Source organism: Heptranchias perlo, chromosome 7 (genome assembly GCF_035084215.1).
Source record: "Heptranchias perlo isolate sHepPer1 chromosome 7, sHepPer1.hap1, whole genome shotgun sequence".
Lineage (NCBI taxonomy): Eukaryota > Metazoa > Chordata > Chondrichthyes > Hexanchiformes > Hexanchidae > Heptranchias > Heptranchias perlo.
Genome location: NC_090331.1, coordinates 10857156 through 10879823, shown reverse-complemented (window position 1 = coordinate 10879823; position 22668 = coordinate 10857156). Strand labels below are relative to the sequence as shown.

Sequence of the window (22668 nt, the reverse complement as noted above, 5' to 3'; positions counted from 1 at the left end):
ACTCTGTGTTATCCTGGGTCTAACACACACCATACTCTGTGTTATCCTGGATCTAACACACACCATTCTCTGTGTTATCCTGGGTCTAACACACACCATTCTCTCTTTTATCCTGGGTCTAACACACACCATTCTCTGTGTTATCCTGGGTCTAACACACACCATTCTCTGTGTTATCCTGGGTCTAACACACACCATTCTCTCTGTTATCCTGGGTCTAACACACACCATTCTCTGTGTTATCCTGGGTCTAACACACACCATACTCTGTGTTATCCTGGGTCTAACACACACCATACTCTGTGTTATCCTGGGTCTAACACACCATACTCTGTGTTATCCTGGGTCTAACACACACCATACTCTGTGTTATCCTGGGTCTAACACACACCATTCTCTGTGTTATCCTGGGTCTAACACACACCATACTCTGTGTTATCCTGGGTCTAACACACATTATACTCTGTGTTATCCTGGGTCTAACACACACCATTTCCTTGGTATGTAACGGGATCATGTCTGCAGCAAAACATACGACAGTCTCACGCCCGTTTCTACCTACCATGTTGACAAACGCAGACAGAAACACCAGCGTGATCGTGAAGACCCCGACCATGGTGCTGTTCATCTTCGACTGGACGATCGTCTTCGACAAGTGCTGCAGTGGGCCGGGGAAGAGCTGGGAGCAAAGGAAAGATCTAGAACTGAGTCACGTGAAGCAGGTAAAAAAAAAATCCACGCACAACTATTTGACAAAGTTACAGAATCAGCAAATTGAAATTCATTTCGCTTCAACAGCAAGATCTGCCAATCTGTCACCCCGACACCATCGGCGTGTTCCCAGAGGAATTTTCATCACTTCGTCACAAGTTATGTATGAGTTGAAATACAGGATTTTACTGGGTCTAATTTAACATGACATTTTCTCATTGAAACGTATAAAATTCTGACAGGGCTAGACAGATGCAGGGAGGATGTTTCCCCTGGCTGGGGGGGGAGGGGGGGGGTCCAGAACACGGGGTCACAGTCTCAGGATACGGGGTAGGACATTTAGGACTGAGATGAGGAGAAATGTCTTCACCCAGAGGGTGGTGAACCTGTGGAATTCTCTACCACAGAAGGCTGCGGAGGCCAAGTCACTGAATATATTTAAGAAGGAGCTAGATAGATTTCTAGACACAAAAGGCATCAAGGGGTATGGGGAGAGAGCGGGAATATGGTATTGAGATAGAGGATCAGCCATGATCATACTGAATGGAGGAGCAGGCTCAAAGGGCCGAATGGCCTACACCTGCTCCTATTTTCTATGTTTCTAGAGCCAATCTATTGGCCTTTACAGATAGGGTAGATAGAGAGAAATTATTTCCTCTGGTGGGCATAACCTTAAATTTAGAGCTAGGCCGTTCAGGGGTGATGTCAGGAAGCACTTCTTCACACAATGGGGAGTGGAAATCTGGAACTCTCTCCCCCAAAAAGCTGTTGAGGCTGAGGGTCAATTGAAAATTTCAAAACTGAGATTGATAGATTTTTGTTAGGCGAGGGTATTAAGGGTTACGGAACCAAGGCGGGTAGATGGAGTTAAGATACAGATCAGCCATGATCTAATTAAATGGCGGACCAAGCTCGAGGGGCTGAATGGCCTACTCCTGTTCCTATGTTCCTATTTTCGCCCTAATGAAATGATGTAGTTTAAAAAATTACACCGTAAACCGTTTTAATCCTTTCCACTTGTCCTGACAGTTCCAAACATGCCTGAGACGGCAGTACAAATTAATTCGGAGGACTCTGCGCTGATCTAAGGATGAATTAAACAAGTTACTGATCTAACAGTGCACTGTGACAATTCTGACAGCAATGGCACTGGGTAGGATAATGGGTAATGGACTGGGAATTGCCTGGAATGCCCCAGCACTAATGTAATTCACTGCAGGCGGGGGAAGCTTTCTAAAGAAACAAATTGACAGCTTTTAGGCCACAATGTACAACTCCAAAAAGCTAATTGTAAAAGTGGAGGAGGTTGGGAGGGAAAGATCGTCCTGGAAATTTCAATCAAAATCTTTTGTTTAAATACTTTAACTCGTCACTGACAGTTGTTTAAGAAATTCGTACTGCCGTCCAGTGCTTGTGAAATGCCACCTGTCGAACCAGCCAGGGCTAAAGGATGGGCTGGAAGCATTTGCAACACAACAGTTTGACTATTCACTTCATTCTCCTCAGAGCAGAGAAGATTAAGGGGAGATTTAATAGAGGTGTTCAAAATCATGAAGGGTTTTGATAGAGTAAATGAGCTGAAATTGGCAGGAGGGTCGGTAACCAGAGGACACAGATTTAAGGTGATTGGCAAAAGAATCAGAGGGCAGTTGTTATGATCTGGAACTCACTGCCTGAAAGGGCGGTGGAAGCAGATTCAATAATAACTTTCAAAGGGGAATTGGAGAAATACCTGAAGGGGAAAAAATGTGCAGGGCTATGGGGAAAGAGCAGGGGGGAGTTGGACTAATTAGACAGCTCTTTCAAAGAGCTGGACAGGCACGATGGGCCGAATGGCCTCCTTCTGTGCTGTATCATTCTATGATTCCCCCCACACCCTCTCTCCTGAAGGTACTGACTCTGCGCTGGGGGTACAGTTCACAGGGGCTCCAGTTGCCCGAGTCGACATTATTCAATTAGGCAGGGGTGTCAGCAAGCTATTCGACCCAGGGAGCCTCACGGCCAAGCCCAATTCCTGCCCTCACCCGACATCTATGCTCCCACACTGGGAATCGTGACTGATTTACCCCTCCCCTCACCCAGTGGTGCTGAGGCCGATTCCAGCACGGGGGGTCAACGACCTCCACATCGAAGGTCGATCCCAGGATCCACCCGGTCTGTGTGGCTCGACTACTCACCAGATCTTTGTGTCGAACCAGTGGGGAGCTCCCTTGTAAGTTTTAGCAATTTGTGAAATAAGTGAATATTTGGCTAGTGTATATTTAAGGGTATCTTCATCTTCACTCTGCCCCTCCTTCCAGGGTGTAAAATTGCAAACAGGCAGCAGTTCATCGAATCTTACAGCACAGAAGGAGGCCATTCGGCCCATTGTGCCTGTGCCAGCTCTTTGAAAGAGCTATCCAATTAGCCAAACTTTACAACAATAATGGGACAGATTTTGCCGGTGTGGGGTATCTCGCGACGTGCCCTGTTAGTTAGACTTTGTGCACGTTTAGGTTTTAACTTCTTTTGCCCACAAAGTTACCGGAAACGCGAGCTGATAACGGCGCATGAGGACAACGGGGCATCTGAGACCTTGGTGAACGACGGGACCGACAGTCTACCTCCTTAAACTATGAGATTAAGGTACGGAGAAATAAACACAGGTAGGGCTGAGAAGGCGGGTGAATTAGAGTGGGGAGAATTCAATGTCAGATCTGGTTCACAAAGAGAAATAAAGAGAGGGAAAGAAAGATTGGATTGAGAGAGAGAGAGAGAGAGAAAAGGGACAGAAAGCTGAGATAGCGAAGGCATAGACTATAAGAGCAGGGAGGTTATGCTGGAACTGTATAAAACACGAGTTAGGTCACAGCTGGAGTACTGTGTACAGTTCTGGTCACCACATTACAGGAGAGTTGTGATTGCACTAGAGAGGGTACAGAGGAGATTTACGAGGATGTTGCCAGGACTAGAGAATTTTAGCTATGAGGAAAGATTGGATAGGCTGGGATTGTTCCCTTTGGAACAGAATAGGCTGAGGGGTGATTTAATTGAGGTGTACAAAATTATGAGGGACCTAGATGGAGTGGATAGGAAAGTTCTATTTACCTTAGCAGAGAGGTCAATAACCAGGGGGCATAGATTTAAAGTGATTGGTAGAAGGATTAGCGGGGAGCTGAGGAGAGATACTTTCACCCAGAGGGTGGTGGGGGTCTGGAACTCACTGCCTGAAAGGGTGGTAGAGGCAGAAACCCTCAACTCATTTAAAAAGTGCCTGGATGATCACTTGAAGTGCCGTAACCTACAGGGCTACGGACCAAGTGCTGGAAAGTGGGATTAGGCCGGGTGGCTCATTTTCGACCGCCACAGACATGATGGGCCGAATGGCCTCCTTCTGTGCCGTAAATTTTTCTAAAGGCAAAATTAAGAAAAAATAAAAAATAAAAAAACTGACATTTTAAAAATCTCCAACAACAATGCACGACCTGAAGGAATGAGACTCCACACTTAGAATTGTTTACTTTCCTGGCAAGAGAAGTTGATTGACAGTCATTAACATTCATCGCATCGTTAAAAGGGGACTAACGGCTGATAATTACTAGACTTAACTTTCTGTGGTGAGTTTAACGGGCAAATTAATGCGCAAATGCAGCAACTTCATGAAACTCGCGGGGAGGGCAAGCGCCAGACGCCGTTTCCCGCGAAGCTGACGGCGGAGCGGCGCAAACCGTCCGGCAGCCTGTGGCGATTCGCGATTCACGGGGTATCTCTTCCTCGCCACGAGTTGCCGGCCGATTTGCGGGTTAATGACGGCGAGCGTCGCTCACACCCCGTTATATGTTTTCAGCAAAATCCGGGCCCAATTGTACACTGAGTTCTGATGAAGCGTTAACCCTTGTTTCTCTCTCCACAGATGCTGCCTGACTTGCTGAGCTTCTCCAGCATCGTCTGTTTTTATTCTACATTCCCAGCACCCGCGGTATTTTGCATCTGTGTCACTGTAATGGTACATCAGCAGGAGGTGAGACTTTTCGAGACGTTCCCGTAACACCAGTAAGTGCCGTATCAATGTTGCAAGTAGGCAACTGGTTAGATCTAGACTGGAGTGAGCCTCGGGTCGCCAAAACCCCCCAGGATTGCCCTGGAACGTCCAGGAATTAAAGATTAATCTCCAGGACACTGCGGCGAGCAAACACCCGGGAGTAACATCAAAGGGGCATTTAAAAAACTGCGTTTCAAAAAAAAAAAACTTTCTTTGAACACTTTCATTTATTAGTTATAAAAAATATTAGAGATGGGAGAAAAGGTTGTTTGATGGGGGCGGAGGCAGGAGGTCATGTGACGAAACCTCCAGGAATACGTCCAACCAGGGTCGGCGACCCTAAGGTAAGTCAGTCCACAAGGTAGAATTTGCAAGCAGACACCGAGTTGCTAAATCATTGAGTGGTACAGCACAGGAGGAGGCCATTCGGCCCATTGTACCTGTGCCGGCTCTTTGAAAGAGCTATCCAATTAGTCCCACTCTCCCACCGTAGAACGTAAGGTTGTTTTCAACTGTAATAAATCTAGTTGTCTTTCTTTTCATCAATCAATGCTGATTACGATTGCTAACAGTATAACACGAGAACAGATACACAGTTAACCAGTTAACCCTGCATATAAACTAACACCGACCTGCCACACTAAAAATGTGTTATATGTGTGTGCTGGTTGAATGAGTGGTTGACTGTATAAGGAAAGACTATGAAGTTCCACAGTAGCGTGCTTTTATATCGGGTTCAGTAGGATCTTAAGGCTGCTCTTTCCAGATGCACGAGTTTTATGCAGCTGGTGTAAGCTTGGCAGATTTGCTAAGGGCCACTAAACTCAGCACAGTAAGAACAATCACAACTAGGCTCGCCGACTGATGTTGGACGTATTCCTGGAGGTTTCATCACATGACCTCCCGCCTTCTCACCTCCAATATTTTTATTATTAATAAATGAAAGTGTTCAAAGAAAATGAAAAAAAACCACACCATTTGTTTTTAACATCCCTATCATTTTTCTCTTGTGTTGTTCACGGCAGTGCCCAGGACATTAATCTTTAGTTCCTGGCGACTCCAGGACAATCCTAGAGGGTTGGCGACCTTAATTACAACTTGAATTAATATTGCTCCAAGGAGCTTCACAGAGACATGAAGAAAATGGAGTTTGAGAGAGGGGCGACCATATGTTTGTCCAAAGAGATGTGTTTTAAGGAGGGTCTTAAGAGGGGCCCCTGAGCCAGTCAGGGGCTATGAGCAGATCCAGTGATAAGTTTATGGATTGAAGTAAGGGAATCAAGGGATATGGGAACCGGGCGCGAAAGTGGAGTTGAGGTAGAAGATCAGCCATGATCTTATTGAATGGGGGAGCAGGCTCGAGGGGCCGAATGGCCTTCTCCTGCTCCTATTTCTTATATTCTTAAACCGATTTCGACTTTATCGATCATTAGCGAACTTACACATGCATGTGCGGATTTGACATCAGATTAAGTAGGTCGTATTTACTATCATTGTCTAGTGAAATGCAGAGGCCCCGAATTGAATTGTGTTAGCCGTGGCCCAGTGGGTAGTACTCTCATCTCTGGGTCAGAAAGTCACAGGTTCAAGTCCCACTCCAGAGACTTGAGCACAAAATCTAGGCTGGCACTCCCAGTGCTAGGACTATGGGAGGTGCCATCTTTCAGATGAGATATTAAACTGAGGCCCTGTCTACCCTCTCAGGTAGATTTAAAAGATTCCACGGCTGTTCCCTTAGCGTCCTGGTCGGTATTTATCCCTCAATCAAGATCACTCAAAAACAGATTATCTGGTCGTTATTGCTGTTTGTGGGACCTTGCAGTGTGCAAAATGGCTACCGCCTTTCCGACATTACAACATTGACTACACTTCAAAAAGTACTTCACTGACTGCAAAGCGCTTTGAGGGGGTGGGGGGGGGGTCTTTCTTCTCATGGAGACCCCCCCAGCAAGGCAGTCGCCGTTCCTGGGTCTTAAAAGAGAAGAGGGAGGTGGTGGGGCAGGAGGGTGTAGGGAGGGCGTGAAATGTAACTTTAGCAATCTGTCCTTAATGATTCTGGGACTAGCTTCACTTCACTTCACACCGATTGTTAGCTGTTCTTATTTTAGTTCCAGGTACCTGATGACTCATACTGCAGCCAGTGAATAACAGTTCTTATGTAACCTTCATTACGAATTCAGTCATTCTCTTCCCAGCTCTTACAGCACTCTGACATTTTCTAAATATGTAACAAAACAAGGCTGTATATTTTTAATTGATTTTGCATAATGCAGGACACCCACTCCGTGATTACCATTAAATAGGGTGGAATTTTGTTGTATTGAATTCAAATGTATTGAATCAGTGGGTTCCTCAGTCCCATCATATCTGGTGGCTTGGAAACAGGATGTAGCTGGAGATAACTGCACCAAGAACCAGGTAGGGAGGTGGATCTTTTTTTCAGTCAGCAGGTGCTGGTAATGGTTCTGCTGCTGCCATTTACAGCTACTCCTGAGCAATCTTTTGTTTCTTAACCTGTCCCGTTACCACCTACCTTGCCTTGCACCATCATCCCTTTTTGTCATTTAATCACTCCTGCCCTCCACCCTATCACAGACCTTCCCTTTTGTTCTTTCCTCCCCTTCCCCGGCTCTGCACTTGCTCAAAAACTTTAACTCTTTTAACATCTTCCAGTTCCGAAGAAAAGCCTTCGATCTGAAACGTTAACTCTGTTTCTCTCTCCACAGATGCTGCCTGACTTGCTGAGCTTCTCCAGCATTTTCTGTTTCTATTGCACCAAGAACAAGCATGGTGGCTGCTCCCTCCTGTGAAATTGCCACTGAATAAAAGGGTCTGTTGAAACCAAGAGAGCAGAGGCCAAAGAGTCACCTCCCAATCTGGAAATTTGAAGTACTATAACTATGGATATGGTGGCCTAGTGATTATGGTCTTGGACTAGTGCCATAGAGGTTGAGTTCAAATCCCACCATAGTTTTTTGTTTGGTAATTTCTGGGCTAGCACTAGCAAGCTAAAGGTGGATTGTCATGTTGTACCCCAAATGGTACACGAAAGAGGGAACTTATGCAGTCAGGAAAAAAGAAAGAACTTGCATTTATATAGCGCCTTTCACAACCTCAGAACGTCCCAAAGAGCTTCCCAACCAATTAAGTACTTTTCAAGTGTAGTCACCGTTGACCTCCCAAAGACCTCCCAAAGCTGCAGGAAACGTGGCAGTCAATTTGCGGACAGCAAGGTCCCGCAAACAACAATGAGATAATCTGTTTTTTTTAATGATGTTGGTTGAGGGATAAATATTGGCCAGGACATCGGGGAGAACTCCCCTGCTCTTCTTCGAAATAGTGCCATGGGGGTCTTGTATGTCTACCCGAGAGGGCATTCGGGGCCTCGGTTTAACGTCTCGTCCGAAATAGACGGCTTCTCTGACAGTGCACAGGAGCGCTACAGTTGCCTTCAGTACCTCTGCGGGATGTTTTGCGAGGATACGGTCAGGCTTTCGCGGTGGCGTTCTTTTTAAGTCGGTTTGCCGGCACTCTCTGAGCTACAGTGACCAGGAAGAATCAGAACCTGCACAAACTCAGCGGAGAAAAACTGGAAGGGTGAATAAAGGGACAAACTCACAGAGAAGCAATCTTTTTTTTTGGTCACTCTAAGCAAGAACTCGGGGCTAAAAGGTTTAAATTACAAGGACAGGTTGCACAGACTGGGCTTGTAGTCCCTCGAATATAGAAGATTAAGGGGTGATCTAATCGAGGTGTTTAAGATGATTAAAGGATTTGATAGGGTAGATAGAGAGAAGCTATTTCCTCTGGTGGGCGAGTCCAGAACAAGGGGGCAGGACCTTAAAATTAGAGCAGGGCCGTTCAGGGGTGATGTCAGGAAGCATTTCTTCACACAAAGGGTAGTGGAAATCTGGAACCCTCTCCCCCAAAAAGGCTGGGGGTCAATTCAAAATTTCAAATCTGAGATTGATAGGTGCTTGTTAGGTAAGGGTATTAAGGGTTACGGAACCAAGGCGGGTAGGTGGAGTTAAGATACAGATCGGCCCCATGATCTAATTGAATGGCGGTACAGGCTCGAAGGGCTGAATGGCCGACACCTGTTCCTATAATTATAAAAATAATGATTTGTAATGTTTGAGTAAATTTAGGGCAGGTAATGGAAGCAAAGAGGAGCCAGTTCATAGGATTCACCGTTTGCTTTTGGTTCATGAATGCAGCCTGGGGCTCGTTCACTCTCCAGCAGAGCTCAATCATAAAGTAATTATCCAACCAGGCATGGTGACAGCTCACAGTTACTTATTTGCCAAATAACCAGAACCCACTGACAGTCTTTGTGTAGGGTCAGTCCTCATTTGGCAGGCAATAGGGAGTGTGTGGGGGGAAAATTGGATCAGGCTAATTATCATGAATGAGGAAGTTGGAAATGGGACGTGCACAGCGCACGTCGTCAGCAGCCTGCACCTCTTAAAGCTGCAGGTGCACATTTCAAATGGCAGGTACACAGTTCACTAGGATGACTCGCGAGGATAGCAGGACTGGAGCGAGAGAGGGCTCCACGATACTCCGATGATGCAATGGAGGCCCTGTTGGAAGCGGTGGACGAAAGGAGGGCCAACATGTACCTGCAGGGTGGTAGGAGACCCTCCAGACTGATCAAAGTTTATAAGATATTAAGAGGAACGGATAGGGTGGATAGAGAGAAACTATTTTCGCTGGTTGGGGATTCTAGGAGGAGGGGGCACAGTCTAAAAATTAGAGCCAGACCTTTCAGGAGCGAGATTAGAAAACATTTCTACACACAAAGGGTGGTAGAAGTTTGGAACTCTCTTCCACAAATGGCAATTGATACTAGCTCAATTGCTAAATTTAAATCTGAGATAGATAGCTTTTTGGCAATCAAAGGTATTAAGGGATATGGGCCAAAGGCAGGTATATGGAGTTAGATCACAGATCAGCCATGATCTTATCAAATGGCGGAGCAGGGACGAGGGGCTGAATGGCCTACTCCTGTTCCTATGTTCCTAGAAGGTGGTGGTGAGCCGCCTTCTTGAACCACTGCAGTCCGTGTGGTGAAGGTTCTCCCACAGTGCTGTTAGGTAGGGAGTTCCAGGATTTTGACCCAGCGACGATGAAGGAACGGCGATATATTTCCAAGTCCGGATGGTGTGCGACTTGGAGGGGAACGTGCAGGTGGTGTTGTTCCCATGTAGCTGCTGCTTTTGTCCTTCTAGGTGGTAGAGGTCGCGGGTTTGGGAGGTGCTGTTGAATAAGCCTTGGCGAGTTGCTGCAGTGCATCCTGTGGATGGTACACACTGCAGCCACGGTGAAGGGAGTGAATGTTTAGGGTATACATGTATAGACACTAATTAGATGTGAGCCCCTACAATTCTTTCATGGAGCACAGATGTGCTTTAGGCTTGAGTCTGTAACTGCTAATTTCCCTCTCACACATTTGTTTCTCTTTTATCACAAGGGCAAACAAGGCAAGGGAGTACACACTAAATGGGAGGATACTGAGAAGTGTAAAGGAACAGAGGGACCTTGGAGTGCATGTCCACAGATCCCTGAAGGCATATGGGATACTTTCCTTTATTAGCCGAGGCACAGAATATAAGAGCAGGGAGGTTATGCTGGAACTGTATAACACTAGTTAGGCTACAGCTTGAGTACTGATCACTACATTACAGGAAAGATGTGATTACACGAGAGAGGGTACAGAGGAGATTTACGAGGATGTTGCCAGGACTGGAAATTGTAGCTACGAGGAAAGATTGGATAGGCTGGGGTTGTTTTCTTCGGAACAGAGGAGGCTGAAGGGAGATTTAATTGAGGTGTACAAAATTATGAGGGGCCTCAATAACCAGGGGTCATAGATTTAAAGTAATTGGTAGAAGGATCAGAGGGGAGTTGAGGATGGTGGGGGTCTGGAACGCACTGCCTGTAAGGTTTGCATTTAAAAAGTACTCGGATGTGCACTTGAAGTGCTGTAACCTACAAGGCTACGGACCAAGTGCTGGAAAGTAGGATTAGGCTGGATGGCTCTTTATCGGCCGGCACGGGCACGATGGGCCGAATGGCCTCCTTCTGTGCCGTAAATTTCTATGATTCTACGACCGATCACATTTTCAGAGTTCGGTGATGCTGAGCGTGCGTAATGAGACAAATATTAATTCCAAGTGTTTCGATAGTATCAGGAGATTGAATCTGAACTGGTTTTATCGGTGACAGGAAGCCCAACGACTAAACTGCAGCCGTTAACTCATCCTCTTCCACCGATTTAGAACAGTTTACACTTATAGAGTTCCCATTAATGCAAATAACGTATTTCACAGATAGATGGAAGGAGAACAGATGCCCAGCCAGGTGAGGGGAGATTAGGAAGGCAGACCAAAACCTTGATCGAAGAGAGGGTTTTTGAAGAAGGTATTTTTTTTTCACAGGGGAAGAGTCAGAAGGAGAGGCGGAGGGATTCCAGAGATTACAACCCAGACAACTAAAGACTCTGCCAGCATTGGTGGAGCGAAGATGAGGTGAATGTAGAAAAGGCCAAATGTTGGGGGTAACAGAGTGTTCGGGAGGGCTGGAAGATATTGATAGACAGAAAGAAAGAAAGAAGAAAGAACTTGCATTTATATAGGGACGTCCCAAAGCGCTTTACAGCCAATGAAGTACATTTGAAGTGTGGTCACTGTTGTAATGTAGGGAAACGCGGCAGCCAATTTGCCCACACGAAGCCTCGGTTTAACGTCTCATCCGAAAGACGGCGCCTCTGACAGTGCAGCACTCCCTCAGTACTGGCTCTGGAGTGTCAGCCTAGATTTTATACCCAAGTCTCTGGAGCGGGACTTGAACCCACAACCGTTAGATCTTAAATCTTAATAGCTTTTGAAAGCCTGGTAGATATCGTATTCATCAATTGAATTATCTCTTGTTGCTTTGCCTTGCCTGTTGGCACGGTACAAGATTTCACTCTTGGTGAACTGCGCTCTCTATCGACCTGCTTTAAGCCACTGGGGCGTACTTCAAGTAAGAGCTGGACCTGTCTCTGGCTGGGGTGGAGATAACCTCGTACAAAAGGTAGGTACTGCATAGAATTATCAGGGCCAGAGTGATCTCCTGGACTAGTTTCAATCACCTAAGGGGAGTCGGAGAGGAATTTCCCAAATTTGTTCCCCACCCCACCCCCCCCCAAATTGGCCTGTTTTTTTTAATCTGGTTTCTCGCCTCTCCCAGGAGATCACATGGTTTTCGGGTGAGGAAGGGGAGTGATACACAAGGTATCACAATTGTGTGGGACAGGCTGGATGGACCAGAGGGTCTTTTCCTGTCCGTCATTGTTTGTAGGGAGTGGGACTAATTGGTAGCTCTTTCAAAGAGCCGGCACAGGCACGACGGGCCGAATGGCCTCATTCTGCGCTGTACCGTACTATGATACGTTCGTATGCTTGCTGCAGGTCCCTCCAGACCAATTAATCTCCTCGTTCGGGAGGAAGCACTCGCGCCAAGCGAGCGGGAGCCGTGGCGTGAGGCAAGAGACGGAGCAGGGCGGGGAACTGGGAGGGCTTTCAATTGCTCACCTTCACGCAGCAGTAGATGGTGGAGACGAACAACACGCTGGCCAGGACCAGCAGGCAGGACAGGTAGAAGCCCAGCATCAGCATGGAGCTGTACAGAGAGAGAGAGAGGGAGAGAAAGGACAAGGATTAGTGCCGTTACGGTCGTGCGACCCGGTGTGTCCTCACACGCCACGCAGAAAGGATCACCGGATTGTCTCGCTTTATTTATTTTTTGACGCCACGGACGAGGTCGGCACGTCGTGTTTCGCGGTCGAACCCTCGGGGGGGGGGGTATTGCATAACAGGAGTCATCACCTCTTGGACAGTCCATTTACATGTTTACCAACAGGCAATATAAACTAAATGGGGTGCAGGAACAGAGAGACCTGGGGGTGTATGTGCGCAAATCTTTGAAGGTGGCAGGACAAGTTGAGAAGGCCGTTAAAAAAGCGTATGGGATCCTGGGCTTTATTAATAGAGGCAGAGTACAAAAGCAAGGAAGTTATGCTAAACCTTTATAAAACACTGGTTAGACCTCAGCTGGAGGATTGTGTCCAATTCTGAAGGAAGGATGTCAAGGCCTTAGAGAGGGTGCGGAAGAGATTTACTAGAACATTACCAGGGATGAGGGACTTCAGATATGTGGGGAAACTAGAGAAGCTGGGGTTGTTCTCCTTAGAACAGAGAAGGTAAAGGGGCAATTTAAAAAAGATGTTCAAAATTATAAAGGGTTTTGATGGAGTAAATAAGGAGAAACTGTTTCCACTGGCAGGAGGGTCGGTAACCAGAGGACACAGATTTATTGGCAAATGAACCAGAGGACACAGATTTAAGGTATTTCGCAAAAGAACCAGAGGGGATCTGGAATGCGCTGCCTGAAAGGGCGGTGGAAGCAGATTCAATAGCAACTTTCGAAAGGGAATCGGATAAATACTTGAAGGGGGAAAATTTGCAGGGCTATGGGGAAAGAGCGGGGGAGTGGGACGAATTGGATAGCTCTTTCAAAGAGCCGGCACAGACACGGTGGGCCTCCTTCCGTGCTGCTGTAACCGTGATGCATAACAAACACAACTTGCATTTATACAGCGCCTTTAATGTAGCAAATCATCCCGAGGCACTTCACAGGAGCGTAATCAGACAAAATTTGACACCGAGCCACATAAGGAGATATTAGGACAGGTGACCAAAAGCTTGGTCAAAGAGGTAGGTTTTAAGGAGCGTCTTAAAGGAGGGGTGAGAGATGGGGAGGCGGAGAGGTTTAGGGAGGGAATTCCAGAGCCTAGGGCCGTGGCAGCTGAAGGCACATGAAGGCCGCCAATGTTGGGGCGATGCTAATCGGGGACGCGCAAATGGCCAAGAATTAGAGGAGCGCACAGATCTCGGAGGGTTTTCCGGCATGGAGGAGGTTACAGAGGTAGGGAGGGGGTGAGGCCTTGGAGGGATTTGTACGCGAGTTTGAGAATTTTAAATTCGATGTGTTGCCGGGCCGGGAGCCAATGTCGGTCAGGGAGCACAGGGGGTGATGGGTGAACGGGACTTGGTGCGAGTTAGGATACGGGCAGCAGAGTTTTTGGATGAGCTGAAGTTTACGGAGACTGGAAGGTGGGCGGCCGGGCCAGGGAAGCATTGGAACAGTCGAGCCTGGAGGTAACAAAGGCATGGATGAGGGTTTTCTTGTATTCTTCCGTCAGAGGAACCCCAGGGAGTCACGACGGGAGCGGGACGGCCAAACGACCATTAAACAAACGGCAGAACACGGTGAGATCTGGCCTAACCGGGATCGGGCCTACTTTTCGGCCCCACCAGCAGACTTCTACCAAGGTTAGAGCAGGAGTGTGCCGGAAGGACTGTGGACTTTCAGGCCCATGGTCTATGAAGGGCCATGACTGTCCTACAGATGGCCAGTCAATCTCTCTCTCAATTCCTCATAACGCGGTGGCAGAGGGAGAGCGAGCAACTGGAAATCTCTCTCAATGCAAGACAGGCAAGAAGACTCACTGCGGCACAATGGTTATCTGAATGCAGCAGATAAAGAGGAAGACGAGGCAGGAACAGGCCACATAGGCCCCAAGTCGGTCATCCACCTCCTTGGAATACTGCAAGGAAATGAGAGAGAAAATTGTTATTTTTTTATATATTTGTTGTTGTTGGGAGGAGCATCCTGATGTTAGTGCCAAGACACGCCCACCGTAACCGCGACCCCGCCAAAGCTCGCAGGGTCAACCGGGACGCCCGCTGATTAGCATCTGAATGGCAAGTATCTGCCACACCAGGCATGTATCTTGGTTGCCCACCTTAAGAGGCCGCAAACCGATGCCAGTAAATGTGGTACTTCCACCCCCGGAAACAAAAGATTGCTCTCTTCCCCCACCCAGTGGCGCCCTTGATAAGGGGGCCATTTTAAGACAACAGTATTTTTTTCTGTCGCAAGCACTTCTTTCATGACCTCAGGACGCCCCAAGGTGCGTTACAGTCAATGAAGTGCTTTTTTTTTTTAACTGTAGTAATGTAGGGAAACGCAGCAGCCAATTTGCACACAGCAAGGTCCCCACAAACAGCAATGAGATAATGACCAGATAATTTGCTTTTTAGTGATGTTGGTTGAGGGATAAACATTGGCCAGGACCCCAGGGAGAATTCTTCAAAATAGTGCCATGGGATCGTTTACATCCACCTGAGAGGGCAGACGGGGCCTCGGGGTTTAACATCTCATCCGATAGACGGCACCTCCGACAGTGTCAGCGCTCCCTCAAGTACTGGCACTGGGATTGTCAGCCTGGATTATCCGCTCGAGTCTCTGGAGTGGGACTTGAACCCAGGACCTTCTAACTCAGAGGCGAGAGTGCTACCCACTGAGCCACGGCTGACAGCTAAAACGAGGGGCGGGCTGGTACAAGTATTTTAAACCAACAAGTGGTGAAGCTGGCAGCTTCAACTGAAATGGAGGCGACTGGTGTTTGCCCGAAGCTGATCACGGGTACGCTCTGGTGTAACGGACAGAAGGCTTGCCCTGGTGCGTTTTGCGAGGGTTGGCATGCAGACACAGGTGTACAGTTCTGGGCACCGCATCTTCGAAAGGATATATTGGCCTTGGAAGGAATACAGCACAGATTAACCAGAATGTTACCGGGGCTGCAAGGGTTAAATTATAAGGCGAGATAACACAAACTAGGCTTGTACTCCCTGGAATATAGAAGGTTGGGGGAATGATTTGATGGAAGTTTTTGGGATTTCGAAAGGAATTGATAGGGTAGATCGAGAGAAACTTTCTCCGCTGGTGGGGGAGTCTAGGACAAGGGGACATAACCTTAAAATCAGAGCCAGGACATTCAGGAGACAAGTTGAGAAACACTTCTTCACGCAAAGGCTGGTAGAAATGTGGAACTCTCTCCCACAAAAAGCGAGTTCAATTAATAATTTTAACTCTGAGACCGATAGATTTTTTTTTTGCTAGTCAAGGATATTAAGGGATATGGAGCCAAGGCGGGCGAATGGAGTTAGGATACGGATCAGCCCTGACCTCATTGAGTGGCGGAACAGGCTCGAGGGGCTGAATGGCCTCCCTCCTATGTTCCTACGATGTTCCTATATGGAAATATCTCAGCGTTACATTGACGTTGGAGCTGAGACACATTGCTGTACCACGGCGTAGGAGAAAACAGAGCGTTACCTTGTACTTAACTCATGCTGGACCTATCCCAAAGCTGGGCCGGACCGGGCCTTGCGACGCGAACCACTTACCTTCTTTTCCAGCTCGGCTTTCCTGAACGTTAGCAGGAACTTCCGCACGTGCTCAGAACGTAGTCGATCTATGCTCCTAGCGTCGATTGCTCGCCCGAGGAACTCGTCGACCTCATCCTCGGGGTTCATGTTTTCTTGAGTGTTTCTGCTAAGGGAAGAAACAAAAAAAAAAATCCGTAAACGTGACTGAACTCAGCAGCATATTTAACTCTTTCGTCAGCACAATGTTTTGGAAGTCCAGAGTAGCATTTTTCTTTTGCTCCCCCCCCCCTCCATTGTTTGTTTGTTTTTTGTTCTTTCCTCTCTCTACTGAGTCTGCACCCTTCCCTGAGCCGAGAGGGCAGGCTGCTGAGTTATACTAGGCCTCGGCCAATGCCGCTCTTCAGCCCATCCCTAAAATGGCTGCCACTGTAAACCGTCAAACGTCAAATAACAGGCATCGGTGGGACTACCCTTGCTTCTGAATCAGAAGGTCACAGGTTCAAGGTCCTATCCTAGTGACTTGCACGCTCAATCTAGACTGACGCTTCAGTGCAGTAGCCCGAGGGAGTTCTGCGTTGTTGGAGCTGCCGCCTTTTGTGTAAGCTCCCATAGCCCCTTTTCAAAGGAGAGCAGGGGGAGATGTTCTGGCCAACATTTATCAGTCGACCAAAAACAGTGCAACTAGTCCTTTATCCTCATTGCCGTGTAGGATCCCTGCACCTCCAGCCCTCAGTGGGTTGGGTGTGGGATCTTGCTGTGTGTCCGCTGGCTGCTACGTTTGCCTACAAAACACCTTCAAAGTGACTACACTTCAAAAGTAATTCTTTCGGCTGTGAAGCGCTTCACGACATCCTGAGGACGTATAAGGCGTTATGGGAATGCAAATTCTTTCTTTCGTTCATTGCTTATTGCCTCTCATTGACCTGTCTCCAGGGCATTTGCCACTAGCAGTCTGTGACCAATCATTGGTGCGTACGCAAAAATAGCACACACTCATACAGCCACTGCTTTTGCTTTCTTCAAGAAAACATCTGTCACAGCTGCCCGGCCCATTCGCCACTCCCACAGTTGATGGTGCATCAGAATCCTGTAAATTATTCCCTGGATGTTTCATTATTCAACATATCCGATTATTCCAACAGTTCACTAGGTTCCAGTCTTGCCATTATTAATCAACAACTCCATCGTCGTTGTATCACGCGACTACCAGGATGGTAGAAAGCGAACCAGATGGTCCTTGGTCTATTTTCATCCAGCAATTCCTATAGTAACCAAAACAGTTTGCAGTCTATGGTTGCAGTGATGATGTGGAGATGCCGGTGATGGACTGGGGTGGACAAATGTAAGGAATCTTACAACACCAGGTTTTAGTCCAACAGTTTTATTTGAAAATCACAAGCTTTCGGAGCTTTCCTCCTTCGTCACACCTGAAGGAGCAAAGCTCCGAAAGCTTGTGATTTTCAAATAAAACTGTTGGACTATAACCTGGTTGTAAGGTTCCTTACATATGGCTGCAGTGGGCAGCAGAGGGTGCTCTCGTCCCTCTGTAACCTGCAACGTACCAATCAGGAGCTGAATTGCGGATAAGGTAGCCACCATTGGTGGCCCTGCCTTCAGCTGCCTAGGCCCTAAGTTCTGGAAGTCCCTCCCTAAACCTTTCCGCCTCGCCCTCTGTAAGAAGCTCATTAAAATCTATGTCTTTGACCAAGCTTTTGGTCACATGTCCTAATATCTCCCTATGCGGCTCGGTGTCAAATATTGTTTGATAATCGCTCCTGTGAAGCGCCTTGGGATGTTCCACTACATTAAAAGCGTTATATAAATGCAAGTTGTTGTTGTTGTTGTTGTTGTTGTTGTTGTTGTTGTTGTTGTTGTTGTTACTTCTCCCTTCCCCTCCCCCCCCCCCCCCCCCGGCCTTTGTTAAGGTCAGTCCAAAGAGGGACTCACCAATCCTCCCTTTCCCAGTCCCGATGAATGATCTCTATCTGAAACATTATTCCTACCGGATTCCGATGGATCTGCTGTATATTTCCAGCTTTTTCTATTTTTATTTAAGGTGTTGAACGATTTTATTTTTCCATTTTCCATCTGCTCTTGGCCTCGGTCTAATAATGCTATCAAACTGCTGGCTGGTAGATGCTTCCTCGACAGCATCTCCCAAACCTGCGACTTCCACCACCTTGAAGGACAAGGGCAGCAGGTGCATGGGAACAACACCGCCTCCAAGCTCCCCCCCGACCAAGTCGCACACCATCTCAACTTGGAAATATATCACCGTTCCTTCATCGTCGCTGGGTCAAAATCCTGGAACTCCCTTCCTAACAGCACTGTGGGAGAACCTTCACCACACGGACTGCAGCGGTTCAAGAAGGCGCCTCACCACCACCTTCTCAAGGGCAACTAGGGATGGGCAATAAATGCCGGCCTCGCCAGCGACGCCTAAAGAAAGAAAAAAAGTGCTAACCACAGGCCTGTTCCCGAATGGTTCATTCAGGGCGATTTAACTTTGTAACACTCAGTTCCGACGTGGATCAGACGTGAATGCACAATCTAGAACAGATGCTGAATTTAGAGGGTAACATGAATTACGTGAAGTGGTTACAGAATGGGCATGAAAGATGACAGGATATTCGATCATGGTGTTTATTCAGGCATCGCGCTGGTTTAGGATTCAATTTGGGAATTGGGAATTAATTCTGTACAGTAACGTCTTGGATTGTGTCCGAACCAAACTCGGGAGGTCCTGCAAGATAACCTGAGGTCAAGTTCCTGATGGTGATTTTCCGTCTTTGAAATAGGTTCTGATGGCAAGACTCCCTGCCTATCAGGAACACTCTTGGTGAATCTCCATCGTTACAATCAATTCCTTTGGAGTACAGAACTCTCAGACAGGCCATCACATTCATCAATTTCTTTCCTCCCTTCTAAAATAATAGCAAAATACTGCGGATGCTGGAAAATCTGAAATAAAAACAGAAAACGCTGGAAATACTCAGCAGGTCAGGCGGCATCTGTGGAGAGAGAAACAGAGTTAACGTTTCAGGTTGATGACCTTTCATGATGACGGTTCTGATGAAAGATCATCGACCTGAAATGTTATCTCTTGTTTCTCTCTCCACAGATGCTGCCTGACCTGCTGAGTATTTCCAGCATTTTCTGCTTTCATTTCCTTCCTTCCTCCCTCCCTCCCTCCTTTCCCTCCCTCTCTTCCTTCCTCCCTCCCTCCCTCCTTTCCCTCCCTCTCTTCCTTCCTCCCTCCCTCCTGTCCCTCCCTCTCTTCCTCCCTCCCTATATATAGATATTTCTGAACTTAGGTTGTGTTTATGGAGATTATTGTCCAGGGGATGGTGGCACGAGACCGTGGGTGACCAGCGACAAGCTTAGATTTCCAAAAGCTTGTAGAGTTTAGAAGGGAAGACGAAAGCAGGTGCGCAATTAAGATCTTGTGAGAGAATGAGTTAGAGTAGGAGATGGGATTGGTGTTTCTCGCAGTTCAAGTCAACATACCGTCGAAAATGTTCACACACTCAACACAATGCTTCACAGGCACCCTAGCATTTGCAGTCTCTGGAATCTGATATCTTTGACCCTTGTTTTTTCCATTCTGTGAAACCTGACTCGACGTTCTAACAAGAGCCTGACTGTAAATCTGCAGGGAAGAGCTATTTTTTTTGACAGGCCTCAGGCCTCACGAGACACTGCCTTTGTGTACAGCTTAAGGAGCTTGTTACAGTCCATTTAGACTGCTGCATATCACAATTGCTCCCTGGTGCCAACTACTGTTTGTACTAAATGACAACCACTTGTCAGCTTGCGACAACAGGTTGCCAGTCCCTAGTCAATGAGGACGACACTGTCTCTTTAATTAAGGGTACAAAGGCATTGCTGCGTCTCTGGCTAGAGCAAAAAGAATATCCCCGGTCAGGGCTTCTGTTAATGTTAAATTTTAGGCTGTTTACACTTACATTTTTTTGAACATAAATTGAGAACTCTGGGCGAACGATTAGGGAGGACACCGCTGAAGCTAAAAAGAGAGAAGGCGGGAAGAGAAATAAAGAACCAACATTTATATAATGCCTTTCCCATCCTCGGGACGTCCCAAAGCACTTCACAGTCAATGAATTGCTTTTGAAGTGTAGTCACTGTTGTATGTAGGCTAACACGGCAGAGTCCCACAAACAGCAAGGAGATAAATGGCCAGAAAATCTGTTTTGATGATTTTGGTTGTGGGATAAATGTTGGCCAGGACTTGGGATAACTTCTCTGCTCTTCTTTGATGAGTGCCATGGGACCTTCTACATCCACATCCATCGAAAGACAGCACCTCCGACAATGCAGCACTCCCTCGGTGCAGCACTGGAGTGTCAGCCGAGGTTATTTGCTCATGTCCCTGGAGTTGGGCTTGAACCCACAACCTTCACAAAGTTAGAGGCAAGAGTGCTACCCACTGAGCCCCAGCTGACGAAGAAAACAAGAGATGAGGGAAAGACCTTACGCTGAAATAACACCTCAGGACATTTCAATGGACATGAGCAACTGTCTTAATCAACACTGATTTGGCACTAAATTGGCGATCCCACTCAGAAAGGCTAATGGCAACTGCCAATGTGGGAAGCAGGATAAGTGTCACACTGATGGTGTTGGGTTGCTCTTTTGATATGGGGGTTAAGCTAATAGTTCAGGCACTGTTGAGGGAGCTTTACTCTGCATCTAACCCTACCGTACCTGGGAGTCACCAGATAGGTTTGGATGAAGAAGATTGTTCAGCCTCTTTGATCCCATCCTTCCAGACCTACTGACTTCCCATCACAGCACTAGTCATCTCTCCAATAAGTGATATTTAAATGCTTGATCCTATCGAGTGCCCAAAATGGAAAAGTGTTTCCCTCTCTGGCACCAACAACCTTTACTTTGATCGATGCAAAAATTCACTATAAAGATTTTTTAAATGCATCCGAAGGTTGTCATTCAACGATTTAAAACAAAAGTTCTTAGCAGTGACTTTCTCAAGGGCCACTCTCATAGACCAACCTTAAAGAAAATTCACCTATTTATATTTTTAACTTTAAGAACATAAGAACATAAGAAATAGGAGCAGGAGTAGGCCATACGGCCCATCGAGCCTGCTCCGCCATTCAATAAGATCATGGCTGATCTTCGCTCTCAACTCCGCTTTCCCGCCTGATCCCCATATTCCTTGATTCCCCAAGAGTCCAAAAATCTAACCATCTCAGCCTTGAATATACTCAATGACTGAGCATCCACAGCCCTCTGGGGTAGAGAATTCCAAAGATTCACAACCCTCTGAATGAAGAAATTTCTCCTCACCTCAGCCCTAAATGGCCGACCCCTTATCCAGAGACTCTCCAGCCAGAGTATCAACCTCTCAGCCCTCTCAGAATCTTGTATGTTTCAATGAGATCACCTCTCATTCTTCTAAACTAAAGAGAGTATAGGCCCATTCTACTCAACCTCTCCTCATAGGACAACCCTCTCATCCCAGGAATCAATCTAGTGAACCTTCGATGCACCGCCTCTAAAGCAAGTACATCCTTCCTTAGGTAAGGAGACCAAAACTGTACACAGTACTCCAGGTGAGGTCTCACCAAAGCCCTGTACAATTGTAGTAAGACTTCCTTACTCGAGTACTCCAACCCCCTTTGCAATAAAGGCCAACATGCCATTTGCCTTCCTAATTGCCTGCTGTCCCTGCATAATAACTTTTTGTGTTTCTTGTCCAAGAGCACCCAAGTCTCTCTGAACACCAACATTTAGTAGTTTCTCACCATTTAAAAAAATATTCAGTTTTTCTATTCTTCCTACCAAAGTGAATAACCTCACATTTCCCCACATTCAATCAGATCATGGCTGATCTTCGACCTCAACTCCACTTTCCCACCCAAAACTTTCTAGATTATTTTTAAAAATATATTTCTCTTACTCTATGTAACATAGAGTTATGGAATCCTGTGAATTGTGGGCCAGAGATGTAAAAAAAGAACGAACTTGCATTTATATAGCGCCTTTCAGGACGCCTCAAAGTGCTTTACTACCAACGAAGCGTAGTTGCTGTTGTAAAGTAGGAGGAAACGCAGCAGCCAATTTGTGCACAGCAAGATCCCACAAACAGCAATGAGATAAATGACCAGATCATCTGTTTTTTTTTAGTGATGTTGGTTGAAGGATAAATATCGGCCAGGACACCAGGGAGAACTCCCTGCTCTTCTTTGAAATAGTGTAATGGGATTTTTTTCCTCCTCATTGAGAGGGCAGAGAGGGCCTTAGTTTAACATCTTATCTGAAAGACGGCACCCTCTGACAGGCAGCGCTCCCTCAGTACTGCCCTGAGGTGTCGGCCTAGATTATGTACTGGAGGGGGTAACTGAACCCAGGGCCTTCTGATTCAGAGGCAAGTGTGCTACCCACTGAGCCCGGGCTGACACTGAAGCGCAGCAGGTCTGTAGATAAGGGAGAGATGGGCTGCATAGTGGTCCCTGGACTGAGCAACGCTGATGTAAAAAAACACATAATCCAATGGGCCAACCATCAAACGGTTAATTCTACAGCTGAACCTCTGCGCAGAACGCCAGGCGACAGAACTGCGCGCAGGCTGGAGAATGACTGTGTGAAGCTTCGCCCCTTTGCTGCACGCAGATC

General features: G+C 46.9%; 1 protein-coding gene across 1 annotated transcript in view; it reads right to left on the bottom strand.

Annotated features, from left to right (window-relative positions):
- adcy5 (adenylate cyclase 5) overlaps positions 1-22668 on the bottom strand; it is a 442325-nt gene that overhangs the window by 79419 nt on the left and 340238 nt on the right. The window contains exons 10-13 of the mRNA XM_067987067.1: positions 16030-16177; positions 14287-14384; positions 12310-12397; positions 563-679 (exon numbers count right to left, since the gene is read on the bottom strand). Of these exons, the coding sequence (XP_067843168.1) occupies positions 563-679; positions 12310-12397; positions 14287-14384; positions 16030-16177 (451 nt within the window). The remainder of the gene's footprint in view (positions 1-562; positions 680-12309; positions 12398-14286; positions 14385-16029; positions 16178-22668) is intronic.